At 42.8% G+C, this 27,133-nt stretch overlaps 1 protein-coding gene across 11 annotated transcripts in view; it reads right to left on the bottom strand.

Moving 5' to 3' along the window:
• The window catches only part of snx14 (sorting nexin 14), a 147,308-nt gene that overhangs the window by 47,995 nt on the left and 72,180 nt on the right, over window positions 1-27,133 (bottom strand). For all 11 annotated transcript variants that reach the window (XM_078556783.1, XM_078556787.1, XM_078556782.1 and 8 more), the window contains 4 exons: window positions 21,262-21,394; window positions 18,467-18,650; window positions 8,328-8,399; window positions 7,708-7,808 (listed from right to left, as the gene is read on the bottom strand). In XM_078556783.1, the coding sequence (XP_078412909.1) occupies window positions 7,708-7,808; window positions 8,328-8,399; window positions 18,467-18,650; window positions 21,262-21,394 (490 nt within the window). The remainder of the gene's footprint in view (window positions 1-7,707; window positions 7,809-8,327; window positions 8,400-18,466; window positions 18,651-21,261; window positions 21,395-27,133) is intronic.

The following is a 27,133-nucleotide window of genomic DNA, read 5'->3' on the forward strand; positions in this document are numbered from 1 at the left end:
GGCTGCAGTGCGTCACTGTGTATCAGTGGTAGAGGCAATGAATGTTTAAGTTGGTGGACAGGGTGCTAATCAAGCGACTTGCTTTATCCTGGATTCTGATGCACTCGTCCAGGCAAGTCATTCAACATACTCTTGACTTGTGCCTCATCAATGGTGGGCAGGCTTTGGGGAGTCAGGAGGTGAGTTACTTGCCATGGAATTCCAAGACTCTGCCTTGCTCTTGTAGCCACAGTATTTATGTAGCTGGTCCAGTTCAGTTTCTGGTCAATGGTAACCCCCCCCCAGCCCAGGAAGTTGATCATGGGGGAATTCAGTGATGGTAATGTTGTTGAAGATCAAGGGTAGATGGTTAGATTCTCTCTTATTGGAGATGGTCATTGCCTGGCATTAGGGTAGCACGAATGTTACTTGTCACTTAGCCCAAGCCAGAGGAGTCACAAATGATGAACATTGTGCAATCATACATCTGACCTTATGATGGAGGGAAGATCATTGAGAAAACAGCTGAAGATGGTTGGTCCTAGAACACTATCCTGAGGAACTCCTGCAGTGATATCCTAGGGCTGAGAAGATTGACCTCCAACAACCACAAGCATCTTCCTTTGTGTTAGGTATGACACCAACCAGTAGGGATTCTTTTCCCCCGATTCCCATTGACTCATTTTGCTAGGGCTCCTTGATGCCACAATCTGTCAAATGTGGCCTTGATGTCGAGGGCAGTCACTCTCACCTCACCTCGAGTTCACATAAATAGTGGAAATCTTGGACACTTTTCTAAAAATCTGTTGAGGCCAGGTCAATTGAAAATTTCAAAACTGAGGCTAATAGATTTTTGTTAGGCAAGGGTATTAAGGGTTATGGAACCAAGGTGGGTAATTACAATTACAATGTAGATCAGCCAGTTTTTCTTTAACTGAGTGGCAGCACAGACCCAAGGGCTTGAGTAGCCTATTCCTGCTCCTGTGTTCCTAGGATTGTGCAAGGCCAGGATATCCACCATCTGCACTAGGGCAGAGCACCAAACTGTATAGAAAACCTGTTACAGCTTCAAATACAGTAAAGGCATCTAGAAAGATAGAACGTGTAACCCACAGACAGTTAAAGTTCACCATACAACAAACCAGGAATTGCTAGCTAAGTGGAATTGGTAAGGGCTTAACATACATAAGAGACACAGGTAGGCAGAAAGCATTATTTAAAGTCCAAGATCATTCTTTGGCAAGAACAAGATATCCGTTTGTCAGAAATAATTGATGCAAAAACAACTGGAATTTATACGACATGTTTGATGTAGCAAAGCATCCCAAGGTATTTCACAAGAATCTTATCAAACCTAGTTTGGCAGTAAAACATATAAAAAGAGATATTAAGGCAGATGACCAAAAGACTAGTCAAACAGGTACACTTTTAGGGAGCAAGATGACATTGAGGAAAGTTTTAGGAAGAAAATACCACAGCTTAAAGTGTTGAAGGCACGACGATCAAGAAAGAGCGGAGGAAATTGGGGGTGCTCAAGAACCCAATTTTGCAGGTGACTGCGTCTTTTCTACAGTAAGACAGCTTTATTGCCCTGTCTGAAGATGACGTTGCAAGTGGCAATGTAAAATAGTTGGCTGAGAAGCAAAATGATTCTCTGATACGAAAGTTAACTTGTTTAGTAACAATAAAACAAGCAGATGTCATCCCAGGCTGCAGGGTTATCTCAAAGCTTTCAACCTAGACAAACTTTATTAGCGGCAGTTTTTCTATAGGGCTAGCACATGTAACTCAACACAGGCATTCTGTATTTTCCAGTGTATGAGAATATAAGAATGAAAAAGACTTGCATTTATATTGTATTTCTGCACCCGCTGGACTTCTCAAAGTGCTTTACAGATAATGATTTACTTTAAGAGAAGTCACTGTAGTAGTATCGGAAAGAAACACAGCAGCCAATTTGTGCACAAATTCCCACAAACAGCAATGTGATAATGACAAGATAACAAGTTTCTGTGATGTTAATAGAGGGATAAACATTGGCCTGGGCACGGAGCAGTAACTCTCCTACTCTTCTTCAGAGCCATGGGATTTTTTATATCCACTTTAACAGGCAGATGGAGCCTCATCCAAAAGAGATCATCTCCAACAGCGCAGCACTCTCTCAGGACTGCACTGGAACATCAGCCTTGGTTTTTGTACTCAAGCCCTGGAGTGGGACTTGAACCCGGAACCTTGAGATACCTTGAAATTCAGGGAAGGACGCCTAAGAACATAAGAAATAGGAGGAGCAGACCATTCAGGCCTTTGAGTCTGTTCTGCCATTCAATGAGATCATGGCTGATCTTCTGCTTCAACACCATTTCTCTGCACTATCATGCATTCAATGGGAACTATTTTCCAGAAACCAACTACAAGCTTTCATCAGAAAAGACACTGACAGCTAATTCAATATAAGGCAAGTTCTTTCAATTGTCATAAAGAGTGAAATGGCACAAACATAAATGTGCCTTTCTTAAAATACAGCCACAAAGTCAAAAACTTTTCTCTGTCAAATTTCAAAATAGAAGGCAGAGGCGGTCAGTATGCTCATAATGGGGCAATGCTTTATTTAGAAATCGATTTCTGGATACAAAATTGGATTGGTCATAGAAGACAGAGGGTAGCAGTGGAAGGGTGCTTTTCTGAATGGAGAACTGTGACTAGTGGTGTTCTGCAGAGATCAGTGCTGGGACCTTTGCTATTTGTAATATACGTAAATGATTTGGAGGAAAATGTAACTGGGCTAATTAGTAAGTTTGCAGATGACACTAAGGTTGGAGGAGTTGCAGATAGTGAAGAGGATTGTCAAAGGATACAACGGGATATAGATCGGTTGGAGACTTGGGCGGAGAAATGGTAGATGGAGTTTAACCCGGACAAACGCGAGGTAATGCATTTTGGAAGGTCTAATACAGGTAGGAATTATACAGTAAATGGCAGAACCCTTAAGTGCATCGACGGGCAGAGGGATCTGGGTGTACAGGTCCACAGGTCACTGAAAGTGGCAACGCAGGTGGATAAGGTAGTCAGGAAGGCATATGGCATGCTTGCCTTCATTGGCAGGGGTATTGAGTATAAAAGCTGGGAAGTCATGCTGCAGCTGTATAGAACCTTGGTTAGGCCACACTTGGAATATTGCGTGCAATTCTGGTCGCCACATTACCAGAAGAACATGGAGGCATTGGAGAGGGTGCAGAGGAGGTTTACCAGGATGCTGCCTGATATGGAGGTTATTAGCTATGAGGAGAGGTTGGGGAAACTCGGAATGTTCTCACTAGAGCGATGGAGATTGAGGGGCGACTTGGTAGAAGTTTATAAAATTATGAGTGGCATGGACAGAGTAGATAGTCAGAAGCTTTTTCCCAGGGTTGAAGAGTCAATTACTAGGGGACATAGATTTAAGGTGAGAGGAGAAAACTTTAGAGGAGATGTGCAGGGCAAGTTTTTTACGCGGAGGGTAGTGAGTGTCTGGAATTCGCTGCCAGAGGAGGTGGTGGAAGCACCTATGATATTGGTGTTTAAGAGGCAGCTTGACAAATACATGAATAGGATGGGAATAGAGGGATACGGACCCCGGAAGTGCAAAATGTTTTAGTTTGACAAGCAATATGATCGGCGCAGGCTTGGAGGGCCAAAGGGCCTGTTCCTGTGCTGTACTTTTCTTTGTTCTTTGATTAAGATGCAAAGTTACTTTGAGAGGCTACATCTGTTGAAATTTTAATTCAGCTCAAGAGAGTTGCAATTTTTAGTCAATTCACTTGTGAAGCCAAGTCGCAGGAAAATACAAAAAATACACTCTCTACTGAGATGTAAAAACATCTCAATTGTCTCCCGAGGTACCGATTTAAAAAATTCATTCATGGAATCTGGGCATCGCTGGCTAGGTCAGTATTTATTGCCCATCCCTAATCCTTCGAGAAGGTGGTCGTGAGCTGCTTGCGTGAACTGTTGCAGTCCATGTGGTGTAAGTACATCCACAGTGCTGTTAGGGAGAAAGTTCCAGGATTTTAGCCCAGTGACAGTGAAGGAACAGTGATATATTTCCAAATCAGGGTGGTGTGTGGCTTGGAGGTGAGTTTCCAGGTGGTGGTGTTCCCATGTTTTTGCTGCCCTTGTCCTTCTAGATCATAGTGGGTTTGGAAGGTGCTGCACTGCATCTTGTAGATGGTACAACTGCTGCCAATGCCCGTCAGTGGTGGAAGGAGTGAATGTTTGTGGACGGGGTACCAATCAAGTGGGCTGCTTTGTCCTGGATGGTGTCAAGCTTCTTGAGTGTTGTTGGAGTGGCACTCATCCAGGCAAGTGGAGAGTATTCCATCACATTCTTGACTTGTGCCCAGTAGATGGTGGACAGGCTTTGGAGAGTCAGGAGCTGAGCTACTCACTGCAGGATTCCTAGCCTCTGACTAATGCATTGGTGATGGTGCCATCGGCAGATGGAAAGGGGAAATAAAAGCTGCATCTTGTTTGGTAGTACAGAACTTGAGTATTGTTGAAGTTATTGCTGCCAAAGCTTTTCGTCTTGCGCTCATCAGGGTAGATTCACAAGAATACCAAATCTCAAAGGTAACAACATTTTATACTGCTTAAGAGGGTACTGATTAGTTGGTAAGTGGACTCTAACTGGTAAAGGTGTTGCCATGGAGAATGCATCAGCGAACAGTTAACTACCAAGCTTTTGTTTAAATTCAAACCAGGGAGGTAGACTCTGATTGGTTAAGACAGTGCCATGGGAATGATCCAAGGAATGGCTCCCCCCAAGCTTGTGTGTTTAGTTGGAAAAGACGCAACAGGTCTGGACATGTTCTTTTTGTTTGCAAAGGGCAGGGCCCTGTATGTGAATATATGTACATGTAAGTGAGCCACACAGTGAGCCCAACTAATAATCTTAAATTGGCTGTCAGTATAATTCTTACCACAGGATTGTTTAACAAGTGTTGTTCAATCACAGAATCACATCTAATGTTGGACACTATGTTCCGAGTTTTGTAAGCACGGGCTGTTGAGTATGGTCAGTACTTTGCCTGTTGCGAACGGTCGAAGGGATGTTCTGTTTGATATGATCCACCAATCATTTGAGACGTATGGCCTACATACCTGGCATCATACCAGCACTGAAATTCATATACCACGTTACTCATTTGAATGGTGGGCCAAATGTCTATTTGGGTTGACAACAGCATCCTGTTACCACTTGAGTTGCTACTGCATAGTAGCAGCGTGAAATGGCTAGAATCACTTGTTGCTCAAATTTTTGTTTACCCTTCCAGGGTAATCTGATGTAGACTGGGCACTTTTCAGGGCTGAAAGTAGCGACTTCAGGCCCATTCATGTGTTTGTGTAATATACAGAGAACAATGATCTGATCAGGGTAGCCATTATCCCACAGGAAAGCTTTGATGCACCCTACTTCGGCTTCAGGCTCGCATGGTGATCAAATGGCTCAGGCCCTATTTACGAGGTTGCTGATAAGGCCAATCTTATATCACGTGGAACTGTAGGAATCGCAATGCATATACTGACCAGCGAAGGTAGGCTTGCTATTGACAGTCGTAGAGAACCCATTAGCAAATTTTTCAACCAGCATGTCAAGGAAAGGGAGCTCATTTGACTGCTCAATTTCAAGGGTGAATTAGGACACAAGATGGAGCCCATTAAGAATTACTCTGGCAACCAATTTAAGATTATGAGTTGGGCTCAGAGTGTGGATCACTTACACATGCTAGAAGCTGCATATATTCACACACAGGGGCCTGTCCTTTGCAAACAGAAAGGACATATGCACACATTGCACCTTTTTCAATTAAACAGAAGTTTGAAGGATGGCCATTCCCTGGTTCATTCCCTAAGGCAATGCCTTGACCAATCAGAGTCAACCTGTCTGGTTTGAATTTAAACAAAAGTTTGGCAGTTTACTATTCCCTGGTGCATTCTCCGTGGCAATGCCTCTACTACAGTCCACTCGCCAACCAATCAGCACCTTCTTCTCATGCAGTATAAATTGTTGTTCCCTTTGAGATTTGGTATTGTTACAAATCTGTCTTGATGAGTGCAAGATGAAAAGCTTCAACAGCATGTCCCTTTTTTTCAGCAAAAGCTGCACTGTTGTACCTCTGCACGGTGCGTGCAAACTGCGCCATCAGAATGTTGGTTGCCAGCCATCTGATTTCTTTGCAGTCAGCAGCCATACTCAGATGTCCCACCCACCTCATGTTCCAGGCCACGTGATTTCACAACTGTCCCAGTACCTTCCTCATCCAGCAGTTCACACTCTGGCACCAAATTGGTCAAAGACACAGTTAACACACTGCACACACGCTTCCCCCTCTGCCAGAATCAATAGAAAGTCAGTTCCCTTTCTGTTGTTGCATTCAGAAGCTTGGAGTCTCTGCCTACAAGGGAGGTGGAAGTGGAGATGTACAATAATTCCTAAAGGAAATTGGATAGGCACTTGCAGGGCTGCAGGGATCAAGCAGGAGAATGGGACTGATTAGGCTGCTTTCCAGAGGACTGACATGAACTTGTTGGGAATCTATCCTCCTCCTGTGCCATAATTACTCTAAATCTACCAGTGGCCAAAACAATGACAGATTAAATTTAACACCAAGAAATGGAAAAGTATTGCACAGCAAAAAAAAAAAATAGGCAATATACATAGTCTGAATAATCTAGAACCAAATTGAGGTAAGGCTGAAATAGTTTAGAAGTGTTAGCAGACTCACCACTTAATATATTAAATTGTTTTACAATATTTAACAGAATACTGAACTGTAATACTACAGAAGTCAGAGGATGTGAAGCTGAAGCAATACAGTGCTCTGGTTAGATCTCATGTTCAGTGCTTTATCCATTTTCAGTTGTCTAAACACAAGGAAAATATTCAAGCCTTTCTGAGAATTAAGCTACAAGAGCAAAAGGGGTCAGCTGGGTTGTTTACCTTCGGAAAAAGGCAACTGGGAGGGGGACTTGCTAGAAGTGTCAAATATAAAATACTACACAAAAGGTAAACAATGACAGTAGGAGCAAGAAACCGGGGGTGCAAGTGACGGAAGACAATCAAATGTTGATACCAGCAAAATTTTCATCTAAAAAGCACTTGGAATTGACTTCCAAAAGGTGAAAGCTTTAGCCATTGATGAGCGAGGTGGGGGCTGTGATGGTTTCTATTTCTGGACAAATGAGACAAGGTGGGCAAGATCACTATCTAGCCTGTGGAGGTTTTGGGAGGGTTCAGGTTAATTTACTATCTTGGGGATCATATGGAGTGATAATATCAGAAGGTTCCAAGTTCAAACCTAAATCTGTACATTTTCCCTATCATTTACAGTCTTGCACAAATCAATGAGGCCTTCAACCAGATTGGCAATACAAGCTCTAGATGTACCCTTGTGATAATTATCATGTGGATTCACCACAAATACAGACACTTGTACAAAGTATCAGAGAGAAGCCACAAGGTGGAGGCAAAAATAACTGGAGGAAGAGAAGAAACATTATCAAATAAACACTATCTTATTTGTGCATAGACATGAGGTTTTGGGTATTCTGTGTTACTCAAATGTACTTTTGTTATCGAACTCTCAGTTGGGCAAACAGGGACATTAACTCAATTTAAGACAATGCAATTACAGTCAGGCTCAGTACATTGGAAGCGCGTTCGAATGCATCAACAAGTTAAATTTTATTTACCTGCAGGTATTCCTGAAACTCCTCTCGCTTAGAGTTTAGGAAATCAAAGTTCTTGGATCCAATGAGTCTCTTTGAGGGAAGCTGTGCATCTGGGAAAGATCCTAAAAACACAAACCAGCAAATGGTTTGCTTAATCAAGATTGACCAAAATCTAATTTTGAAGGATTCAATCAATACTTAATACATTAGAGAAACATTTCATTCACTCAGCAATCTAAGATCTAAAACTGCACTCTTTTGATATTTTAACTGGCTATGTCTTTAGTACAGGAGGTTCCACATATGGTTTAACAATGATGGTCAACAATGCTTCCCTAGATTTGCATTTTACCTCTCATTCTTGACAATTTCCCATTACACCAAGTTCCTCGACATATATTTTTATTAATTATCCTACACATATGTTATGATTCTTCTGGGCTATAAATTCAAAACGAGATGCAAAGTATGGATTTAACAAAATATGGATATCACATCTCGGAAACTAGATACAAATAGATATCAAATTTCACAATTAGACACACACTGGTCTGTATTCAAAAATACACCCTGCTGTGCTGATTTAAATTCATGACTGGAACTGATTCACTGGGCATATTGCTTTTCCTTCAACACTTTACCATGAAATTCTGTAAGCTTCGACTCAAGGGCATAAAATTCAAAATATCTTCGGCAAACACTTTCATGTCCCTCTGAAAAGCAGAACAGAACAAACAGAAAATGGCTAGAGAAACATTAAAGGAATGCATTTAAATATAAAGTTAGAACTAAAATAATTCTTGATGCTATAATTAAACACGCTATAAGGAGCAGCTACATTGTCTTCAACATTTCTGACCAAACAAAAAGAAATTCAGGAACAGTATAAAAAGTACAACTACATCTATGATGTAGCTTTGGTAATAAAAAATGTTCACTAAATAATGAAAGTGAAGGAAATACCCAGGTCTGGCAGCATCAGTGGAAAAATAAACAAAGTTAAAGTTTCAGGTCAAGGTAGGTTAACTGAACTGAACTCGAAGGACAAGAGTGGGGTGGAGTGGAGCAAGGCTCCCCATTATGGGAAGGGAGCCCACCCCACAAAGGGAAGGACCCACCACAACAAGGAGAAGAGAAAGGGGTGGGTACCCCCCCCTGCCCCAGCCTCACAAAGGGAATGGGAAGTGGAAGTGGGTCCCTCCCAACCCCCACAAGTAGAAGGAGAAAGGCGCATCCCCAGAGCCCCACAAGAGAAAGAAAAAGGCACATTCCCCCAGCCCCACAAGGGAAAGGGGATGGGGGCACATTCCCCCCAGCCCCACAAGGGAATGGGGATGGGGGCACATTCCCCCCAGCCCCACAAGGGAAAGGGAATGGGGGCACATTCCCCCCAGCCCCACAAGGGAAAGGGGATGGGGGCACATCCCACCTCCCCAAAAAGGAAACGGGATAGGGGAAGCCCCCACACCACCAGTTCCACAAGGGGAAGGGGAAGCCCCCTCACCCCTGGAAGGGGACAGGGAACCTCACCTCCCCAGTCCACAAAGGGAAGGGGAAGCCCCCACAACCAAACCCACAAATGGACAAGGTGGCCTTTGGATGCCTAACTTCATTTCAGAATGGCACTAGTTTGAAAGTTGCATCCCCTTGTTCTGGCCTTCCCCATTAGCGGTGGCATAGTGATAATCTCACTGGACTAGTAAACCGCAACTGGTGGAATTTAAATTCAGTTAATAAATCTTGAATTAAAAGCTAGTCCACTAATGGCAACCATGAAACCATTATCGATTGTCGTAAAAACCCATCTGGTTCACTAATTCCCTTTAGGGAAGGAAATCTGCCATCCTTACCTGGTCTGGCCTACATGTCACTCCAGACCCACAACAATGTTGGTTCTTAAATGCCCTCTCAAATGGCCTCATAAGCCAATCACGCTTGTATCAAACCAGTAAAGTTGATGAGGAATGACACTGGAGGGACCATCCGGCAACGACCCAGGCACCACAAATGACAACGACACATCAGCCCTGTCGACCCTGCAAAGTCCTCCTTGCTAATATCTGGGGACTTGTGCCAAAATTGGGAGAGCTGTTCCACAGCCTAGTCAAGCAACAGCCTGACTTAGTCATACTCTCAGAATCATACTTCACAGATAACGAAGACACCACCATCACTGGGTACATCTTGTTCCACTGGCAGGACAGGCCCACCAGAGGTGGTGGCACAGTGGTGTACAGTTGGGAGGGAGTTGCCCTGGAAGTTCTCAACATTTACTCTGGAACCCATTAAGTCTCAGGTCAAACATGGGCAAGGAAACTTTCTGCTGGTTACTACCTACCACTTCCCCACCCCCGCCCCCCTCAGCTGATGAATCAGTACCCTCCATGTTGAACACCACTTAGAGGAAGCACTGACGGTGGAAAGGATACAGAATGTACTCTGGGTGGGGGGCTTCAATCACCAAGAGTGGCTCAGTAGCACCACCACTGACAAAGCTGGACAAGTCTTAAAGGACATAGCTGCTAGGCCAGTTCTGCCACAGGTGGTGAGGGAACAAACATGAGGGGAAAAACCTACTTGACCTTGTCCTCACCAATCTGTCGCAGATGCATCTATCCATGTCGGTGTTGGTAGGAGTGACCACTGCACAGTCCTTGTAGAGACAAAGTCTTGTCTTCATATTGAGGATATACTCAATGTTGTGTGGTACTACCATCACGGCTTAGAGGGAAACTTGTAGTGGTGGCGCTCCCATGCATCTGCTGCCCATGTCCTTCAAGGTGGTGGAAGTCGCAGGTTTGGAAGGTTCTGTCAAAGGAGCTGGTCTAAGTTGTTGCATTGCATCTTGTAAATTATATATACTGCTGCCACTGTGCATCGGTGGTGCAGGGAATAGATGTTTAAGATGGTGGATGGGATGCCAGTGAAGCGAGCTGCTTTGTCGTGGATGGTGGCAAGCTTCTATAGTGTTGTTGGAGCTGCACAAATCCAAGCAAGTGGAGAGTATTCCATCAAACTCCTGACTTGAAACTTGTTGATGGTGGACAGACTTTGGGGAGTCAGGTGGTGAGTTACTCACCACAAAATTCCCAAACTCTGACCTGCTCTTGTAACCACTGCATATATGTGCCTGGTCCAGTAGTTTCTGATCAATGGTAACCCCCCAGAATGTTGATAGAGTGGGACTCAGCATTGATAATGCCAGTGAATGTCATGGGGAGATGGTTAGATTTTCTCTTGTTGGAGATAGCCATTGCCTGGCGTTGTGTTGTGCAAATGTAACTTGCCACTTGTCATCCAAAGCCTGAATGTTGTCCATAAGCAGCAAGACTTGGACATGGACTGCTTCAGTATCTGGTGAGTTGCAAATGATGAACATTCTGCAATCATCAGTGAATATCCCCACTTCTGACCTTATGATGGAGGGAAAGTCATTGATGAAGCAGCTGAAGATGGTTGGGCCTAGAACACTACCCTGAGGGACTCCTGCAGCCATATCCCAGGACTGAGATGATTGACCTCCAACAACCACAACCCTCTTCCTTTGTGTTAGGTATAGCTCCAACTACTGGACCAATTCCCATTGACTTCAGTTCTGCTCGGGCTCATTGGTGCCACACTCAGTCAAATGCTGCCTTGATTCAAGGGCAGTCACTCTCACTTTGCTGATAATTGAGAGTAGGCTGATGGAGCAGTAACTGACCAGGTTGGATTTCCCTTGCTTTTTTGCGGACAGAAAATGTGTGTCAATTTTCCACATAGCCAGGCAGATGCCTGTTTTGTACCTGGAACAGCTTGGCTAGTTGTGAACCACAAGTCTTCAGTACTATTACCGGAATATTGTTAGGACCCATAGCCTTTGCAGTATCCAGTGCCTTCAGCCATTTCTTGATATCACGTGCAGTGAATTGAATTGGCTGAAGGCTGGCATCTGTGATGTTGGGGACCTCAGGTGGAGGCCAACATGGATCATCCACTCTCTGGCTCTGGCAGAAGATGGTTGCAAATAATTCAAGCCTTGTCTTTTGCACTGATGTGCTAGGCTCTCCCGTCATTGAGGATGGGGATATTTGTGCAGCCTCCTCCTTCAGTGAATTGTTTAATGGCCACCACCATTCACGGCCGGATATGACAAGACTGCAGAGCTTAGATCTGATCCGTTGGTTGTGGAATCGCTCAGTTCTGTCTATCATTTACTGCTTATGCTGTTTGGCACACAAAAAGTCCTGGGTTGTACCTTCACCAGGCTGACACCTCAGTTTTAGATGTGTCTGATGCTGCTCCTGGCATGCCCTCCTGCACTCTTATTTGAACTGGTGTTGATGCCCCAGCCTGATGGTAATGGTAGAGAGGGGAATTTGGAGGTTACAGGTTCTGCTGCTGATGGCTCACTGCACCTCAGGGTGCAGCTGATCATTTGTTTGTGCTAGTGATGATATGCATATTGATCTTCCCTCCTCCCCCTCAATAGGATAGATGAGAATCAATCTTTTTAACCAATTCTTTCATAGGATGTGGCCATCGCTGGATAGGCCAGCATTTATTGCCCTTGGGAAAATTGCCTTCTTGAATCACTGCAATCCGTGTTGTAGGTACACCTACATTGCTTTTAGGGAGGGAGTTCCAGGATTTTGACCCAGCGACAGTGAAGAAGTGGCAACATATTTCCAAGTGGTGGTGTTCCCATGTGCCTGCTACCCTTGTCCTTCTAGATGGTAGTGGTCATGGGTTTGGAAGTTGCTGCCTAAGGAGGCTTGGTGAGTTCCAGCAGTATCTTGGTACACATTGCTGCTATTGTGCCTTGATGGTGAAGGGAGTGAATGTTTGTGGATGGGCACCAATCAAGGCACCTGCTTTGGCTTGGATGATGTCAAGCTTGTTGAGTGTTGTTGGAGCTGCACACAACCAGACAAGTGGAGAGTATTCCATCACACTCCTGACTTGTGCCTTGTAGATGATGGACAGGCTTTGGGGAATCAGGTGGTGAGCTGCAGGATTCCTAGCCTCTGACCTGCACTTGTAGCCACAGTATTTATATGGCTAGTCCAGTTCAGCTTCTGATAAATGGTAACCCCCCCCAGGATGTTGACAGTGGGGGATTCAGTGATGGTAATGCCATTGGTTGTCAAGGGGCGATGGTTAGATTCTCTCTTGTTGGGGATGGTCATTGCCTGGCACTTGTGTGGCGTGAATGTTACTTTCCCACTTGTCAGCCCAAGCCTGGATATTGTCCAGGTCTTGCGGCATTTGGACATGGACTGCCACAGTATGAGTTCTCGTGAATGGTGAACATTGTGCAGCAAACATCCCCACTTCCGACCTTATGATAGAAGGAAGGTTGCTGATTAAGCAGCTAAAGATGAGCAACTCCTGCAGTGATGTTCTGGAACTGAGATGATTGACCTCCAACAACCACAAACTTTGTGCTAGGTATGACTCCAAGCAGCTGAGAGTTTTCCCCTCGATTCCCATTGGCTCCACTTTTACTAGGGTTCCTTGATGCCACACTCGGTCAAATGTGCCTTGTCACTCCCACGTCATCTCTGGAGCTCAGCTCTTTTGTCCATGTTTGAACCAAGGCTGTAATGAGGTCAGAAGCCGAATGATCCTGACAGAACCCAAACTGAGTGTCAGTAAGCAGGGTATTGCTAAGCAAGTTCTGCTTGATAGCACTGTTGATGACCCCTTCCCCCACTTTACTGACGATCAAGAGTAGACTGACGGGGAGGTAATTGGCCAGGTTGAATTTGTCCTGCTTTTTGTGTACAGGACATACTTGGGCAATTTTCCACATTGCCGGGTAGGTGGCAGTGTTGTACTGGAACAGCTCAGCTAGGGGCCCAGCAAGTACTCGAGCACCAGTCTACAGTACTATTGCCAGAATATTGTCAGGGCCCATAGCCTTTGCAGTATACAGTGCCTTCTGCTGTTTCTTGATATCAGGTAGAGTGAATCTAATTGGCTGAAGACTGGCATCTGTGATGCTGGGGATCTCTGGAGGAGGCCAAGATGGATCATCCACTCGGCACTCCTAGCTGAAGTTTGTTGCAAATGCTTCAGCCTTATCCCTTGCACTGATGTGCTGGGCTCCTCCATCGTTGAAGACGGAGATGTTTGTGGAGCCTCCTCCTGCAGTGAGTTGTTTAATTGTCCACCACCATTCACGACTGGATGTGGCAGGACTGCAGAGCTTAGGTCTGGTCTGTTCATTGTGGTATTACTTAGTTCTGTCTATCGCTTGCTGCTTATGCTGTTTGGTACATAAGTAGTCCTGTGTTGTAGCTTCACCAAGTTGACACCTCATTTTTAGGTATGCCTGGTGCTGCTCCTGATATGCCCTCCTGCACTCCTCATCGAACTAGATTTGAACCCTTGGCCTGGCTAAAATGCTAGAGTGGGGGATATGCCAGGTCATGAGCTTACAGATTGTGGTCGAGTGCTATTCTGCTGCTGCTGATGGCCCACAGCACCTCATGGTTGCCCAGTCTTGAGTTGCTAGGTCTATTCGAAATCTATCCCACTTAGCACAGTGGTAGTGTCACACAACACGATGGAGCGTCTCAACGTGAAGACGGGACTTTGTCTCCACAAGTTATGGGCAGGACCGATACTGCCATGGACAGATGCATCTACAGCAGGCAGGTTGGTGAGGATGAGGTCAAGTATGAGTTTCCCTCTTGTTGGTTCCTTCACCACCTGCCGCAGATCCAGTAGAGCAGCTGTGTCCTTTAGGACTCAGCCAGCTCGGTCAGTAGTGGTGCTACCAAGCCACGCTTGGTGACAGCCATTGAAGTCCCCCACCCAGAGCTCTTTCGGCGCCCTTGCCACCCTCAGTGCTCCCTCCAACTGGTATTCCAAATGCAGGAGTACTGATTCATCAGCTCAGGGGGAGCATTATGTGGTAATCATCAGGAGGTTTCCTTGCCCATGTTTGACCTGATGCCAAATGACTGCATGGGGTCCAGAGTTGATGTTGAGGACACCCAGAGCAACTCTCTACCAGCTGTATACAACTGTGCCGCCACTTCTGCTGGGTCTGTCCTGTCGGTGGGACAGGACATACCGTAGGATGGTGATGATGGTGTGTGGGACATTATCTGTAAGGTATGATTCCATGAGTATGACTGTGTCAGGCTGTTGCTTGACTTGTCTGTGGGGCAGCTCCCCCACTTTTGGCACTAGCCCCCAGCTGTTAGTAAGGATGACTTTGCAGGGTTAACAGGACTGAATTTGCTATTGTCACTTCTGGTGCCTAGCTCGATGTTGGGTGGACCGTCCTGTTTAATTTCTTTTAGGCATTTTAGCGGTTTGATACAACTGAGTGGTTTGCTAGGCCATTTCAGACGGCATTTAAGAGTCAACCTCATTGCTGTGGATCTGGAATCACATGTAGGTCAGACCCGGTAAGGATGGCAGATTTTCTTCCCTGAAGGACATTCGTGAACCAGATGGGCTTTTACAACAATCAACAATGGTTTCATGGTCATCGCTAGACTTTTAATTCCAGATTTTTAATGAATTCAAATTTCACCATCTACCATGGTGGGATTTGAACCCAGGTCCCCAGAGCACTACCCTTCAGTCCAGTGACTGAAATCTTGGCAGTATTTCCATGTTTGACAAAAGATTAACAGCAGCAGAAAATAATCAATAAATTAATAGTCAGAAATGAAACTGGGGACAGCTTGAAGTCCACATTTTCTAATACTTATTACAATCTCTCTTGAGACTTTTAGAAAGATATTTGAATTCTAGTGAACAATTGAAAAAAATCACAAGATTTCAAGTTATAACACTTTAATAAATCAAAAGCAACATTGATTACTTTTGTAAGCAACATATTCTCTAAACTACAGAAACACCTCCACGCCTTACCTCTGCAGACTGACTTGTTTCTGTCAGGTCCAGTGATATCATGGAAAACCTGTAACTCAATACTACAATGACTTCCTATGAATTCTTCCCTCCCCAAAGCCCCTGTCCATGGCAACTTCAATCACATGGGCCTTGTATCCAGGTAGACATGCCAATTAGCTATCTTCAAGACCTTCAACTCCAAGCTACCTTGAAATGAAATAGCCGGTTTAAAGTATAACCATTTATAGAACCTGACATTCCTGACACCTTCCTGAGATACTTGGAGACGAACAGTCTATCCACAGAGCTCTTGCCATTGTGCATAGGTGTGAACATCTTGTACTTTCTCAGCAAGTTCTTTGTCTTGGGCCCCTCGTCCTCATAGCAACCAAGCCACCCAGGCTTATTATCGGATAGAAGTCAGAGGTCACATGACCCCCCTTCTTTCCTCTATTTTACCTTTAAGATTCAGTCGTAAAACATAAACTTGGTATTTGTAACATACTAAACAATAAAGCATTCAAACATCTAAAAGGTTTGGAGTATTTTCAGTTTGCTGCATACAAGGGATAGCTTTGTTTGTAGGCTAGCAATACGATTAAGAACCTTCAGCCTCTAGTGAGAATTACAAGATCTGCCAAGTGCCACTCATAAGGACTGACTAGTACTCTATTTTTCTGTAGGTCACACTAAAATAAATGCACTTTCGTAAATAAAAATGGCTTTGCAATTTATGTCACATATGGCTTATTCTATTTAAAGATTAAAATCTCTTGATCAAATGGTGAGATCTCCTAGAAATTAAGAGCAGAATATGAAGCAAATGGTTTGGTTCTTCATAAGATCTGTGACTCAATCATAAATTGATGCAGATTTTCAACCTTTTTCTTTTCCCAACGGCCCTGTAATCAATATTAATTATTTCCCTCACTCCAGATGTGTGGGAAATGGAAAGCTGTTTGATGTGGGTTACCAGCTTAAACCTCAACAAAGCAAAATGAAATTCTGTCTGTCCTTTAGTGGCGGCAGCAATTATAATTAGCTCATGCCTGCCTCTATCCAAACTCAGACTCCGTCTCAAGCCGAGAGCAATTCAAATCCTATCAGAAACAGCAGCCAGGGTTACAATATAGAAATCCAAGGGCCTTGTCACAGCAACTGCTTAAAAATATATTTCAGAACGTTTCAACAAGACACACTAGAAAGCTGAAGGTGGTCTTTCAGACCGCCATTCATCAAACAATGGCTGACATCACTTCCCCCATTGCTATGCACCTAGCCTAGAGAGCTCACTCTCCAAACATATCCACACCATATCTCCTAGTCTGACTTTCAACAAGTTCTCTGACAAACCTTCTGTTTGATCAAGATTTTCCTCTCCTATTCAATGTATGCGCACCTCCCTCCCTCTATAGATAGATATACAAAATTACAAGTAGATTTATTTACTCTTCTAGCCGAGACTAATGTTAAGAACTGCATGTCTTTTTGCCTTGTGAAGTGGCAACAAGGCTTCAATTTGTCCATATATAGTCATTCCCCAATCACAGTATGGTCAGATCTTTAACTAGCCCAGGAGTTGAGTCCCATTATTTTGTCTCATCATCTGATAAGAAACAATTTCTTTTATTTTACTGATAGAAACCACTTCATATGCCTGAATCCCCAGAACTCTGGTCTGCCTAAGATTTATTGGCCTTCCCCATTCTGTAAGCCCATGTCCAAATGCAGCAAAACCTGGATAATATCCAGGTTTGGGCTGACAAGTGGCAAGTAAAATTCATGCCACACAAGTGCCAGGCAATGACCATCGCAACAAGAAAGAATCTAACCATTGCCCCTTGATATTCAATGGCCTTACCATCACTGAATCCCCCACTATCAACACCCTGGGGGGTTACCATTGACCAGAAACTAAACTGGACTAGTCAAATAAATACTGTAGCTACAAGTGCAGGTCAGAGGCTGGGAATCACCTTCTGATTCCCCAAAGCCTGTCCACCATCTACAAGGCACAAGTCAGGAGTGTGATGGAATAATCTCCACTTGCCTGGATGAGCGCAGCTACATAACACTCAAGAAGCTTGACACCATCCAGGACAAAGCAGCCTACTTAATTGGCATCCCATCCAGAAACATTCACTCCCTCCTCCACCGACACACAGTAGCAGCAGTGTGTACCGTCTGCTAAACGCACTGCAGGAACTCACCAAGGCTCCTTAGACAGCACCTTCCAAACCCACAATCACTACCACCTAGAAGGACAAGGCCAGCAGATATATGGGAACATCAACACCTGGAAGTTCCTCTCCAAGTCACACACCATCCTGGCTTGGAAATATATCACTGTTCCTTCACTGTCGCAGGGTCAAAATCCTGGAACTCCCTACAGCATTGTGGGTGCACCTACACCACATGGTCTGCAGAGGTTCAAGAAGGCAGCTCACCACAACCTTCTCAAGGGCAATTAAGGATGGGCAATAAATGCTGGCCTAGCGAGCAACACCTAGATTCCATAAATGAATAAAAAAGCCACGTGCTGCTTAAATAACATCATCCCTTGACATGCATACAGTTTGTACAATGAAGGTGAACGCCTGGATACATTGGAGCAGTCTTTGGTTACATGAAGGTTGAGGTGCATTCCTTTCCACACTCATTAATGTCCCAGACTCGTTGGGCCTCCTCAGTATTATACCCTTTTCACTTCAAAACAGTTCACCTGTCATAATCGGAAGTAGAAACTTGGCCAGTCTTTACCCTCGCTAACTCTCATGTCAACTGTAACTCCCCCACACCACTCTAGTTGAGTTCAAATAAATGAGTACAGAAGGTGGTCGTATGATGTGGCCTTATTGATCATGGTCTTGTGTGGGAGAGGAAGCAAGAGAAAGGAAGAGTGAAAGAAACACACCCATCTTACCTGAACCTTCTTCATTTCGATCCACCTCAATACAGAAGACTGGGACTTTCTCTTTTTTACTGTCAAAGTATAAGTCTAGAAATGGAATGCTTATTTTCCATGCAGAGAGGTTACGCTGAGCATTGGGAGTGATTGCCAGTTCTTCAAGTAGATCATCCTCAGACACAACGGTTGCTTCTTCAACCTGTAACAAAGATTAACATGGAATGCCAGCTTTTCACAGAGATACCTAGGATGATCTGTCATTAAAGAACATCAATTTCCATGTTGTGTGCGCAACCTTTTAAAAAAAAACACATGAAAAGATTGAGGATACAAAAAAAGAGAGGTTGCTTACCAAAAACAACCACATTCATACATACAAAAACAAAATTCTCTTATAGAAACATATAGAGGCTTCCAGTGATGAAGTGGATAAAAATGCATGTTGTAGAAGTGTCATTTCCAGACAAGGGACGTGTCGCAGTGTCCTTGACTGGGCAAGGGAAAAGAGGGAATGGACGTTTGGATCGCTATCCAGGATACCTCTGCCAGCAAGTGCGCAGTAAAATGATGGTCAGGCTCCATTGTGAAGCCTTCCACTGTTGGGATTTCAAGCTAAAACACTCTGGCTAAGCATACCCATGTAAAATAGCCAAATAGGAAAGATTGGAATTGTACCCTTGAAGGACAGAGAAGACAATTGAAGAAAATAAAGCACAAGAACACGAGCTGATTATAAATCACAACTTGATCATAAACAGCAGTTTTCCAAAAAGCTACAATTGTCACAAACCAAATTCTACAAAATGTACATAAAGAATGCCAAGCAGAAAAGGATAATACAGGTTTGACAAGTTTGGGGCAGAGAGCAAGCGAGCGAAAGAGGCAGAGTGAGCGAGTGAGGAAGAGCAGGAAAGAGAGAAATACAGGCAGAGAGAGACAGACAGAACAATTTAGTTTGGAAATTCCAGAGCCTTTTGCCCAGGCAGCTGCAAGCACCAATGGAGAATCAGGGATGGGTAAAAGACCAGGATTGGAGGAACACAGGCCTGGCAGGTGTGTGGGGTGGAGGAAGTTACAGAGATACAGGAGAGGTAATGTTATGGAGGGGTTTAAAAATAAAAATGAGAATTTTAAAAATCCAGATTTTGCTGTACTGGAAGCCTATTTATTTCAACGAGCATTGTAATAATGGGTGAAAAGGACAATGCAAGTTAGGACACAGACAGCAGAGTTTTGGATGAGCTCAAGTTTATACAGAGTGCAAGGTGGGAGCCCAGCCAGGAATGGTCGCATCTAGAGGTAACAAGGAAACAGAAGAGCGTTTCAGCAGCATATGAGCTGAGGCAGGAGCAGCAAACAGGCAATGTTGTGGAGGTGGAAGGAGGCTGGCTAGATGATGGAGAGGATATAGGGTTGGAAATAGAGCTCAGGGCCAAATAGGGATGACAAGGTTGCGAATGGATGAGTACAGTCCCAAACGGGTGCCGGGGAAGGATGACATCAGTAGCTTCTGGCAGGGCCATAAGACAATGGTTTTGATCTTTCCAATATTTAGTTGGGGGAATTTTCCACTCATCCAATACTGGATGTTAGACAAGCAGCCTGACAAACATGAGATTGTGGAGGAGTCAAGAAAGGAGGTCGGGCTAGGTGTAAACAGTGTGCGTTTGGAACTTGATGCTGCGTTTTCAAATAATGTCACAAAGAGCAGCATGTGATAGGAGGGGCAAAGGGTAGATGATGCAGGAATGGGAAAAGAAGCAATTGCAGGTGGTTCTCTACCTACGACTGGATACCTGTACTAAAAATGCAGGGAAATTATGCTGAACCTTTATAAAGCTCTGTTTCTACCACAACTAGAGTGTTGCGTCCAGGTCTGGTCACCACACTTTAGGAAGGATGTGAGAGTCCATGAGAGGGCACAGAGGAAATTTACCAGAATGGTTCCAGGGATGAGGAATTTTAGCTACAAGGTTAGGTTGGAAGGTGGGATTGTTCTCCCAGAAGCAAAAGATTGAGGGGAGGTTTGACAGAGTTGTACATGATGACGACAGGTTTAGATAAGGTAGACAGAGTAAAGCTGTTCCAATTAGCACATGGTACAAGGACTAGGGGACATAGATTGTGAGGTAAACTTTTTACACAGCGAGTGGTAATGACCTGGAACACTCTGCCTATGAGGGTGGCAAAAGCGGAGACGATGAACGATTTCAAAAAGAAATTGGAAAGGCACTTGAGGGAAATAAATTTGCGGGGCTATGGGGATAGAGCAAGGGAATAGGATTGATTGAATTGCTCTACAGAAAGCTGGCGTGGACTTGATGGGTTTAATGGCCTCCTTCAGCGCCGTTGTGACTCTATGATATAGAGAATGGAACCAAGCACCAAGCAAGGGGGTCCCATACAGCGGGGCAATTGAGGACAGTTGTTGGAGGAATGTTATGGTCAACTGTGTCAAAGAATGTATACAAACCAAGGAGGAAGAGTTGAGATAATTAAAACAAATAAAACGTTTTGAGATGGATTTTATAGTTCAAGCTGTTGTCCCTGTTAACATTGCCAGGTTGGCAGCTCAACCAAAAATCTCAGAATTGAAATTATAACTAGAGGTTTCATCTTTGAATCTAAAATCTGAGATGAACATAACACTGCTCCTAGAAGCCATCAAATTCCAGTACAGGTATCAATGGATGCTTAATCCAATTCTCATTTTGTAACCGAGCAAATTGACAGTTTTAAAAGAAAGGTATAACTTGTTACACCATGTTTAACCAACATGCTTATAGTGTGAAAAGCCCAATGTCACGCACAAGGTCATCGTCTCCTGCTGGTAATTCATAGTTAGGCAACATAGCCCCTTCCATCGTTGTACTTTTAAAGACTCCTTTGAGCTTGCTGCCTATTCGACTTATTCCAAAAGATTCTCCACGTTTATTGGAGCCCCTGAATGACAGCAAACAAATGGATCAGTAAATCCTTTAAACACAAAAAATTGCACTAATTGATTAAATGTGGAATGTGCAGTGCAACGAATTTTAGCTCATGCAATGGTCAGAGATAAAGAGCAACTCTGATTTGTCTATTTGCATTTGCTATCAACAGTTGTTTGAAGGCAAGAATCAGGGCTACAATTTACCAGCTAGGTGAATTTGGATATACTTTTTCCGGTGCATTTTTATTATAGATCTAGTGGTATAAAATAACCAAGTCAAATTGTGAAGAGAGAAAATAAGGTATGTTAAATTATCAACCTTTATTCATTAAAAAATTGATAAGTCAATTCTCTTTGGTGAGAGCAGATTTTGAACACTTGGAAGCAAATGTGGAATCTGAATATTTTTTGAGCGCTTCTGCTGAAATAATCCAACTCTGATGTTCATGTTTCCAATGCTACTATCAAAGCTAGGTCTGGTGAATTCACCTGTTGACCATCATTAGTTATTCTATTGGTGGAAAGCAACTCGCTTAGCCATTTAAAAACTACAATTTTGTGCAATATTCTACATACCAAGATCCATAGAGTTATAACTTTTTTCCCATAAGTTGACTGGCCTGACAACACACAATTGACAGATTTTATGCTCTTCGCCATGAGCAAATTCAATTCACGTACTATAGCCCTTCCAAATACGTATCATGCTTGACTACAAAATTACTTAATCATTGCCAGGTTTAGTTAAAAGGACTAGGCAAAAAAAGGATGGGTTTAAATGATGCACCATATTCTATCTTGGAATTGATTTCAGTGCAACTGGAGAAGGAACAAGGTCAAATTATCCCAAAGTTATTTCTCAAAATTCAAGAATGTCTATACTTTGATTACTTTCTTCAAATGGATATTTGAAAGAATAGTTGTAATAATTAGAATGGCACCATGAACTGCAAGGCATATTAGGATGAAGCTAGGGTGTACAGTACAGTGAGCATAGAGCTCACACTGTATAACCCTTCAAGGAAAAAAAAAGGCATGCCAATTTATATTACTGGCATTCCATAGGTATACAAACAAAAAGAACTGAATTCTAAAGTGGATTGTAGTCAGCTACATACTGTTTGTAATTAGGTATCATCAGAAGGGACATCTTCAAATGATTACATCAAATCTGTAATTTATCATTTGTATTAGAAAATGGTTGCTACACATAGTGCATCCAGTTACTCATTATAGAACAAAGCTAAGTAGTCAAAACTAAATCCCAGGTAAAGTATTATTCAGCCACTTCACCATACTACCCAGAGTTCTATTAACACTTAAATTACCTATAACTACTTCAATTATTTAATCAACCATACAAGTAAAAAAGCTCGTAATCGAGCAATCTTTCTCTTTAACTCTGATTCTAACTCTAACACTGGGTTAAAAACTAAGTTTGGGATCACCTAATCATTATTTTCCCCTGCCACAACCCAATACCCCATTGAAAACCTCCAAATTAAACCAGGGATTGACACTGGAATCTTCTTGAGCTGCATGCTCAAGAAGCTCCCCATTTGCCAGGATGAGTACACCTCCCACAACACTGAGAAGCTTGACACTGCCCAGGGCAAAGCAGCCCGCTTGATTGGCACCTCATTCATAAACATTCACCAATGCACAGTAGCAGCAGTGTACACCTTCTACAAGATGCACTGCAGGAATTCACCAAGGCTCCTTCGACAGCACTTTCCAAACCCACCACCACTGCCATCTAGAAGGACAAGGGCAGCAGATGCAAGGGAAAAACACCACCTGGAAGTTCCCCTCCAAGTTACTCGTCACCCTGACTTGGAAATATATTTCTTCCTTCACTGTCACTGGGTCAAAATCCTGAAACTCCCTTCCTAATAGTACTGTGGGTGGACCTACACGACATGGAGAGCAGTGGTTCAAGAAGGTAGCTCACCACCACCAACTTCTCAAGGGCAGCTAGGGATGGGCAACAAATGCTGGCCCAGCCAATGAAGCCCACAACCCATCAATGAATAAAAAGGACAAAGCGGCACTACACATAGTGGTCCCAAGTTAAAATTTACATTAAAACGGCAAGTTATGGCAACTTTAAAAAGTTATAAAATGCTCACTTTAAGTTAGTTTTAAAAGAAATCTAAAAATTACTTAATTTTTTTGTTGTCTCCTCCTTCCACAGAACTTACAAGTTCAAAAAAAATACTGCTCAGCTGGTTTAGTACACCTTTAAAAATTTTTTAAATGTTATGTTAATCAAATCACTGAACTTAAATTGTAGAAAAGATTTAAAGATTAATTTGCTACGTTTTATGCTAACACAGTCCATCAAGCAGCCTATAATCAGTAATCAATGCTGATGGTACAGCACGAATACTGGTTCCAAGGGTGACGGCTTCAGTTACATAGATAGATTGGAGAACCTTGGGCCTCTTGGAGTAAAGGCTAAGACAAGATTTGATAGGTGTTCAAAATCATGTGGGGTCTGCACAGACAGGAAGAAACCGTTCCCATTGTCAGAAGGGTCGAGAACCAGAGGGCACAGGTTTAAGGCAAAAGACAAAAGAACCAGAGGTAATAAGAAGAAAACTCTTTTTATGCAGCAAGTACTTAGGATCTGGGAATGTACTGCCTGAGAGTGTAGTGGTGGCAGATTCAATTGTGGCTTTCAAAAGGGAATTGGATAGTTATCTGAAGAGAAAAATTTTGCAAACCTATGGGAAAGAGGCAGGGGTATGGGACTAGATGAGTTGCTCTTCCAGAGAGCGGCACAGAAACCACAGGCTGAATGGCCTCCTTCTGTGCTGCAACCATTCTATGAGTAGATTCAATTTAGCTTTTATTCAACGAGGTATACATAGAATGCCATTGCAACTTCATTACTGTCTGTACAGTATACATTGGGACAACTGTGCAGATTTATTGCAACAATGGTTACTTTTAGTACATGCCCACTAAAATCAGATTTGTGTTAATGCAGTCTACGCAAAGATATTACGGAGAAATTGGAATATATGAACAGATCATAAGCCTTTAGGGAATAAGGGAACATTACATTTCAAGGATAATGTATGAATATATGTCAACATAAAACATTTTCACCATGAGTGCAGCAATGGGGAATGTACCACAGTCAACAACAATCCTATCCATGATGTGGAACATGGTATGTATGTCATGAACCTCGAGGAAAAAATGCACTCTTTAAACAATGAAATTTAAAGCATTTTTGATGCAACATGAAAATTGAAAAGTTTACTTCATGCTTGTAGAAACAAACATCAACTTTTTAGTTCTGTTCATCAGTATCACCAGAGTAGAAAAATAAATCACAAAGTGAAGGCTGTGCACTTACTACCTGGACAAGAATAAGCTATTACACAGCTGCCATAATTCCCTTGAAATGAATGTTTGATTCTCGTTATGTTAACCAAACATTTCAATGTTTTTCTAGATCAGGATTTGAGATTAAGACACTTAAGATAAAACTTAATGATGATCAGGACTGCACTTTGGTTTACTTTAATATCCTTTTTGCTTTCTTTTGTAGGGAAATTGCCAAAACACATCCACTGACAACCAGGCTGAAGAGGCACAATTCAGTCCTATGATTTGTTATGGTTGGCGTTTCCTTGTTAGAGAACTGTGGCACTCCATTTGGCAAGCTATACAAAGTGAGCCAGGCTCAAGATAATGGGCACCCTCACATCTTGAGCACTATTGTCAGGACACAAATTATTTTACTCCCTTTGCATGAAATAACCTTAAAGGTGTCCAAATGACTTGGGAGTGAGAGAACTTTATACCAGTCAGACCTTAATATTGAACTGGATTTAGATAATTTCCTGAAAAGTAGTCATCACATTTGACCAGAATACATTATAAACTATATCAGCAAATAAGCAGAACTTTGGCAGGACGACTAAAATCCTTAGGAAATAGGTTTGGGAAAACTGGCAAAGGAACCGATGGTAACACAAGGAGATGTTTTAAACACAGAGTTGTGATTTGGAATACACAGACTGAAAGAGACGTGTGCCGATTCAATAGTTACTTTCAAAAGAGAGCTGAATAGATATTTGAAAAGGAGAAATTTGAAGGGCTACAGCAGAAGGGTAAGTGAGTGAGACTCATTGGAAAGCTTTCAAACAGTCAGCACAGGCATGATGAGCAGAAGGCTTTCTTCTGTGCTATATGATTCTGCATCAGGTTTTTGCAACAAGAGTTCCACAGTACACTTGCCATTGGTCCAGAGCCAAGTTAGATCATAGATCTCATGTATACCTCTCATATGAGAAAGCACTGGCAGCATCAGTCCTCACTGATTACATTCAAATCTGAGACCCAGGGTAACTGAAGATTTAACTTCTATTCATAATCCATGTTTCAGTTGATTCATTTCTGCCATTATACAACACTGAAACTGGGTAGATAAAATAAGTAGAACTTATAGGTCTAGCTAAACCATTTATTAACCAAACAATGGAAGCAAGGCAGTTATGAAACCCTAAGCATAAACTAATAAAGGAATACAAAATATATAACGTGCTTTAATGATTGGTGTGATAAACTTTTGACACTAACATCCATGCATGTTATAAAGAAGCATATGGTATGAATGGACCCTGACTTACGTTATAGCAGCAGGGAGAGAAGGTAAAATGCCAGATGGAAGAGTTAGAATTGACTGGACATGAGGAAAAACAGATGTTGATGAAGACCCTTGATTCATGGAGGCAGCTTGCCCTAGAGATGCAGATTCAGTGCCCCGTTTAAAGTCCTGTTTGGTGCTAACCCACAAATTTGTTTTTTTTTTTAAAAACATATCCAATAGGCAGCATTAATCAGTAGAAAGAAAAACAGATAAATGTTAGCTTCAGCACTTGCATTCATTAATGGGAGTGCTCTAAGGCCAGCCATTTGTTTCTGCATTCATTTACATACTGCTCTGGAGTCAAAATTCACACTACAATATTTTCTGCCTTTATAACAAACTCTTGATTTATGAGTAAGGTTTCTAATAACGTAATGGTTACAGTATGAATTTGGCCCCTTTCAGTGAGAATCTCCACTCTCAAAAAATAACTTTCAATTAAACCTGCTTTTTCAAAATAATCAACTCTGAAATGTGATCATTAAGGTAAGAAAGTAAAAAAGAAAATTTTTAAATAAGCAATAATGTTAAAAACCTCTGAACAACTTGTATTTATACAGTGCCTTTAACATAGTAAAATGTGCTAAGCCACAGAAGTGTTATCAGACAAAATTCCACACCGAGACAGACCAGGAGCTACTACGGCAGTCAGAGAGATAGGTTTTAAGGAGTGTCTTAAAGCAGGAAGAGAGATAGTGGGACAGAGATTTAGGGAAGGAATTCCAGAGCTTAGGGCATAGGCATCTGAAGGAATAGCTGCCAACGGTGAAGCTATTAAAATAAGGTGCAAAAGAGGCCAGAATTATAGGAATGCAGATATCTCAGAGGGTTCTCAGGTTGGAAGCAATTGAGAGTTAGGTAGGGGTGAGGCCATAGAAAGATTTGAAAACAAGAATGAGAATTTTAAAACTGAAGCATTGCCTAATCAGGAGCTAGCATAGGTCACTGAGCACAGGAGTGATGGGTGAATGGGACTTGGTATGAGTTTTGAATGACCTCAAGTTTACAAAGGGTAGAATGGGGTATATGGGGAGATGACAAGATAGAGGTATTGTCGCTGGACTAGTAATCCAGAGGCCCAGGG

The sequence above is a fragment of the Cetorhinus maximus genome, chromosome 14 (assembly GCF_964194155.1).
Source record: "Cetorhinus maximus chromosome 14, sCetMax3.hap1.1, whole genome shotgun sequence".
Classification (NCBI taxonomy): Eukaryota; Metazoa; Chordata; class Chondrichthyes; order Lamniformes; family Cetorhinidae; genus Cetorhinus; species Cetorhinus maximus.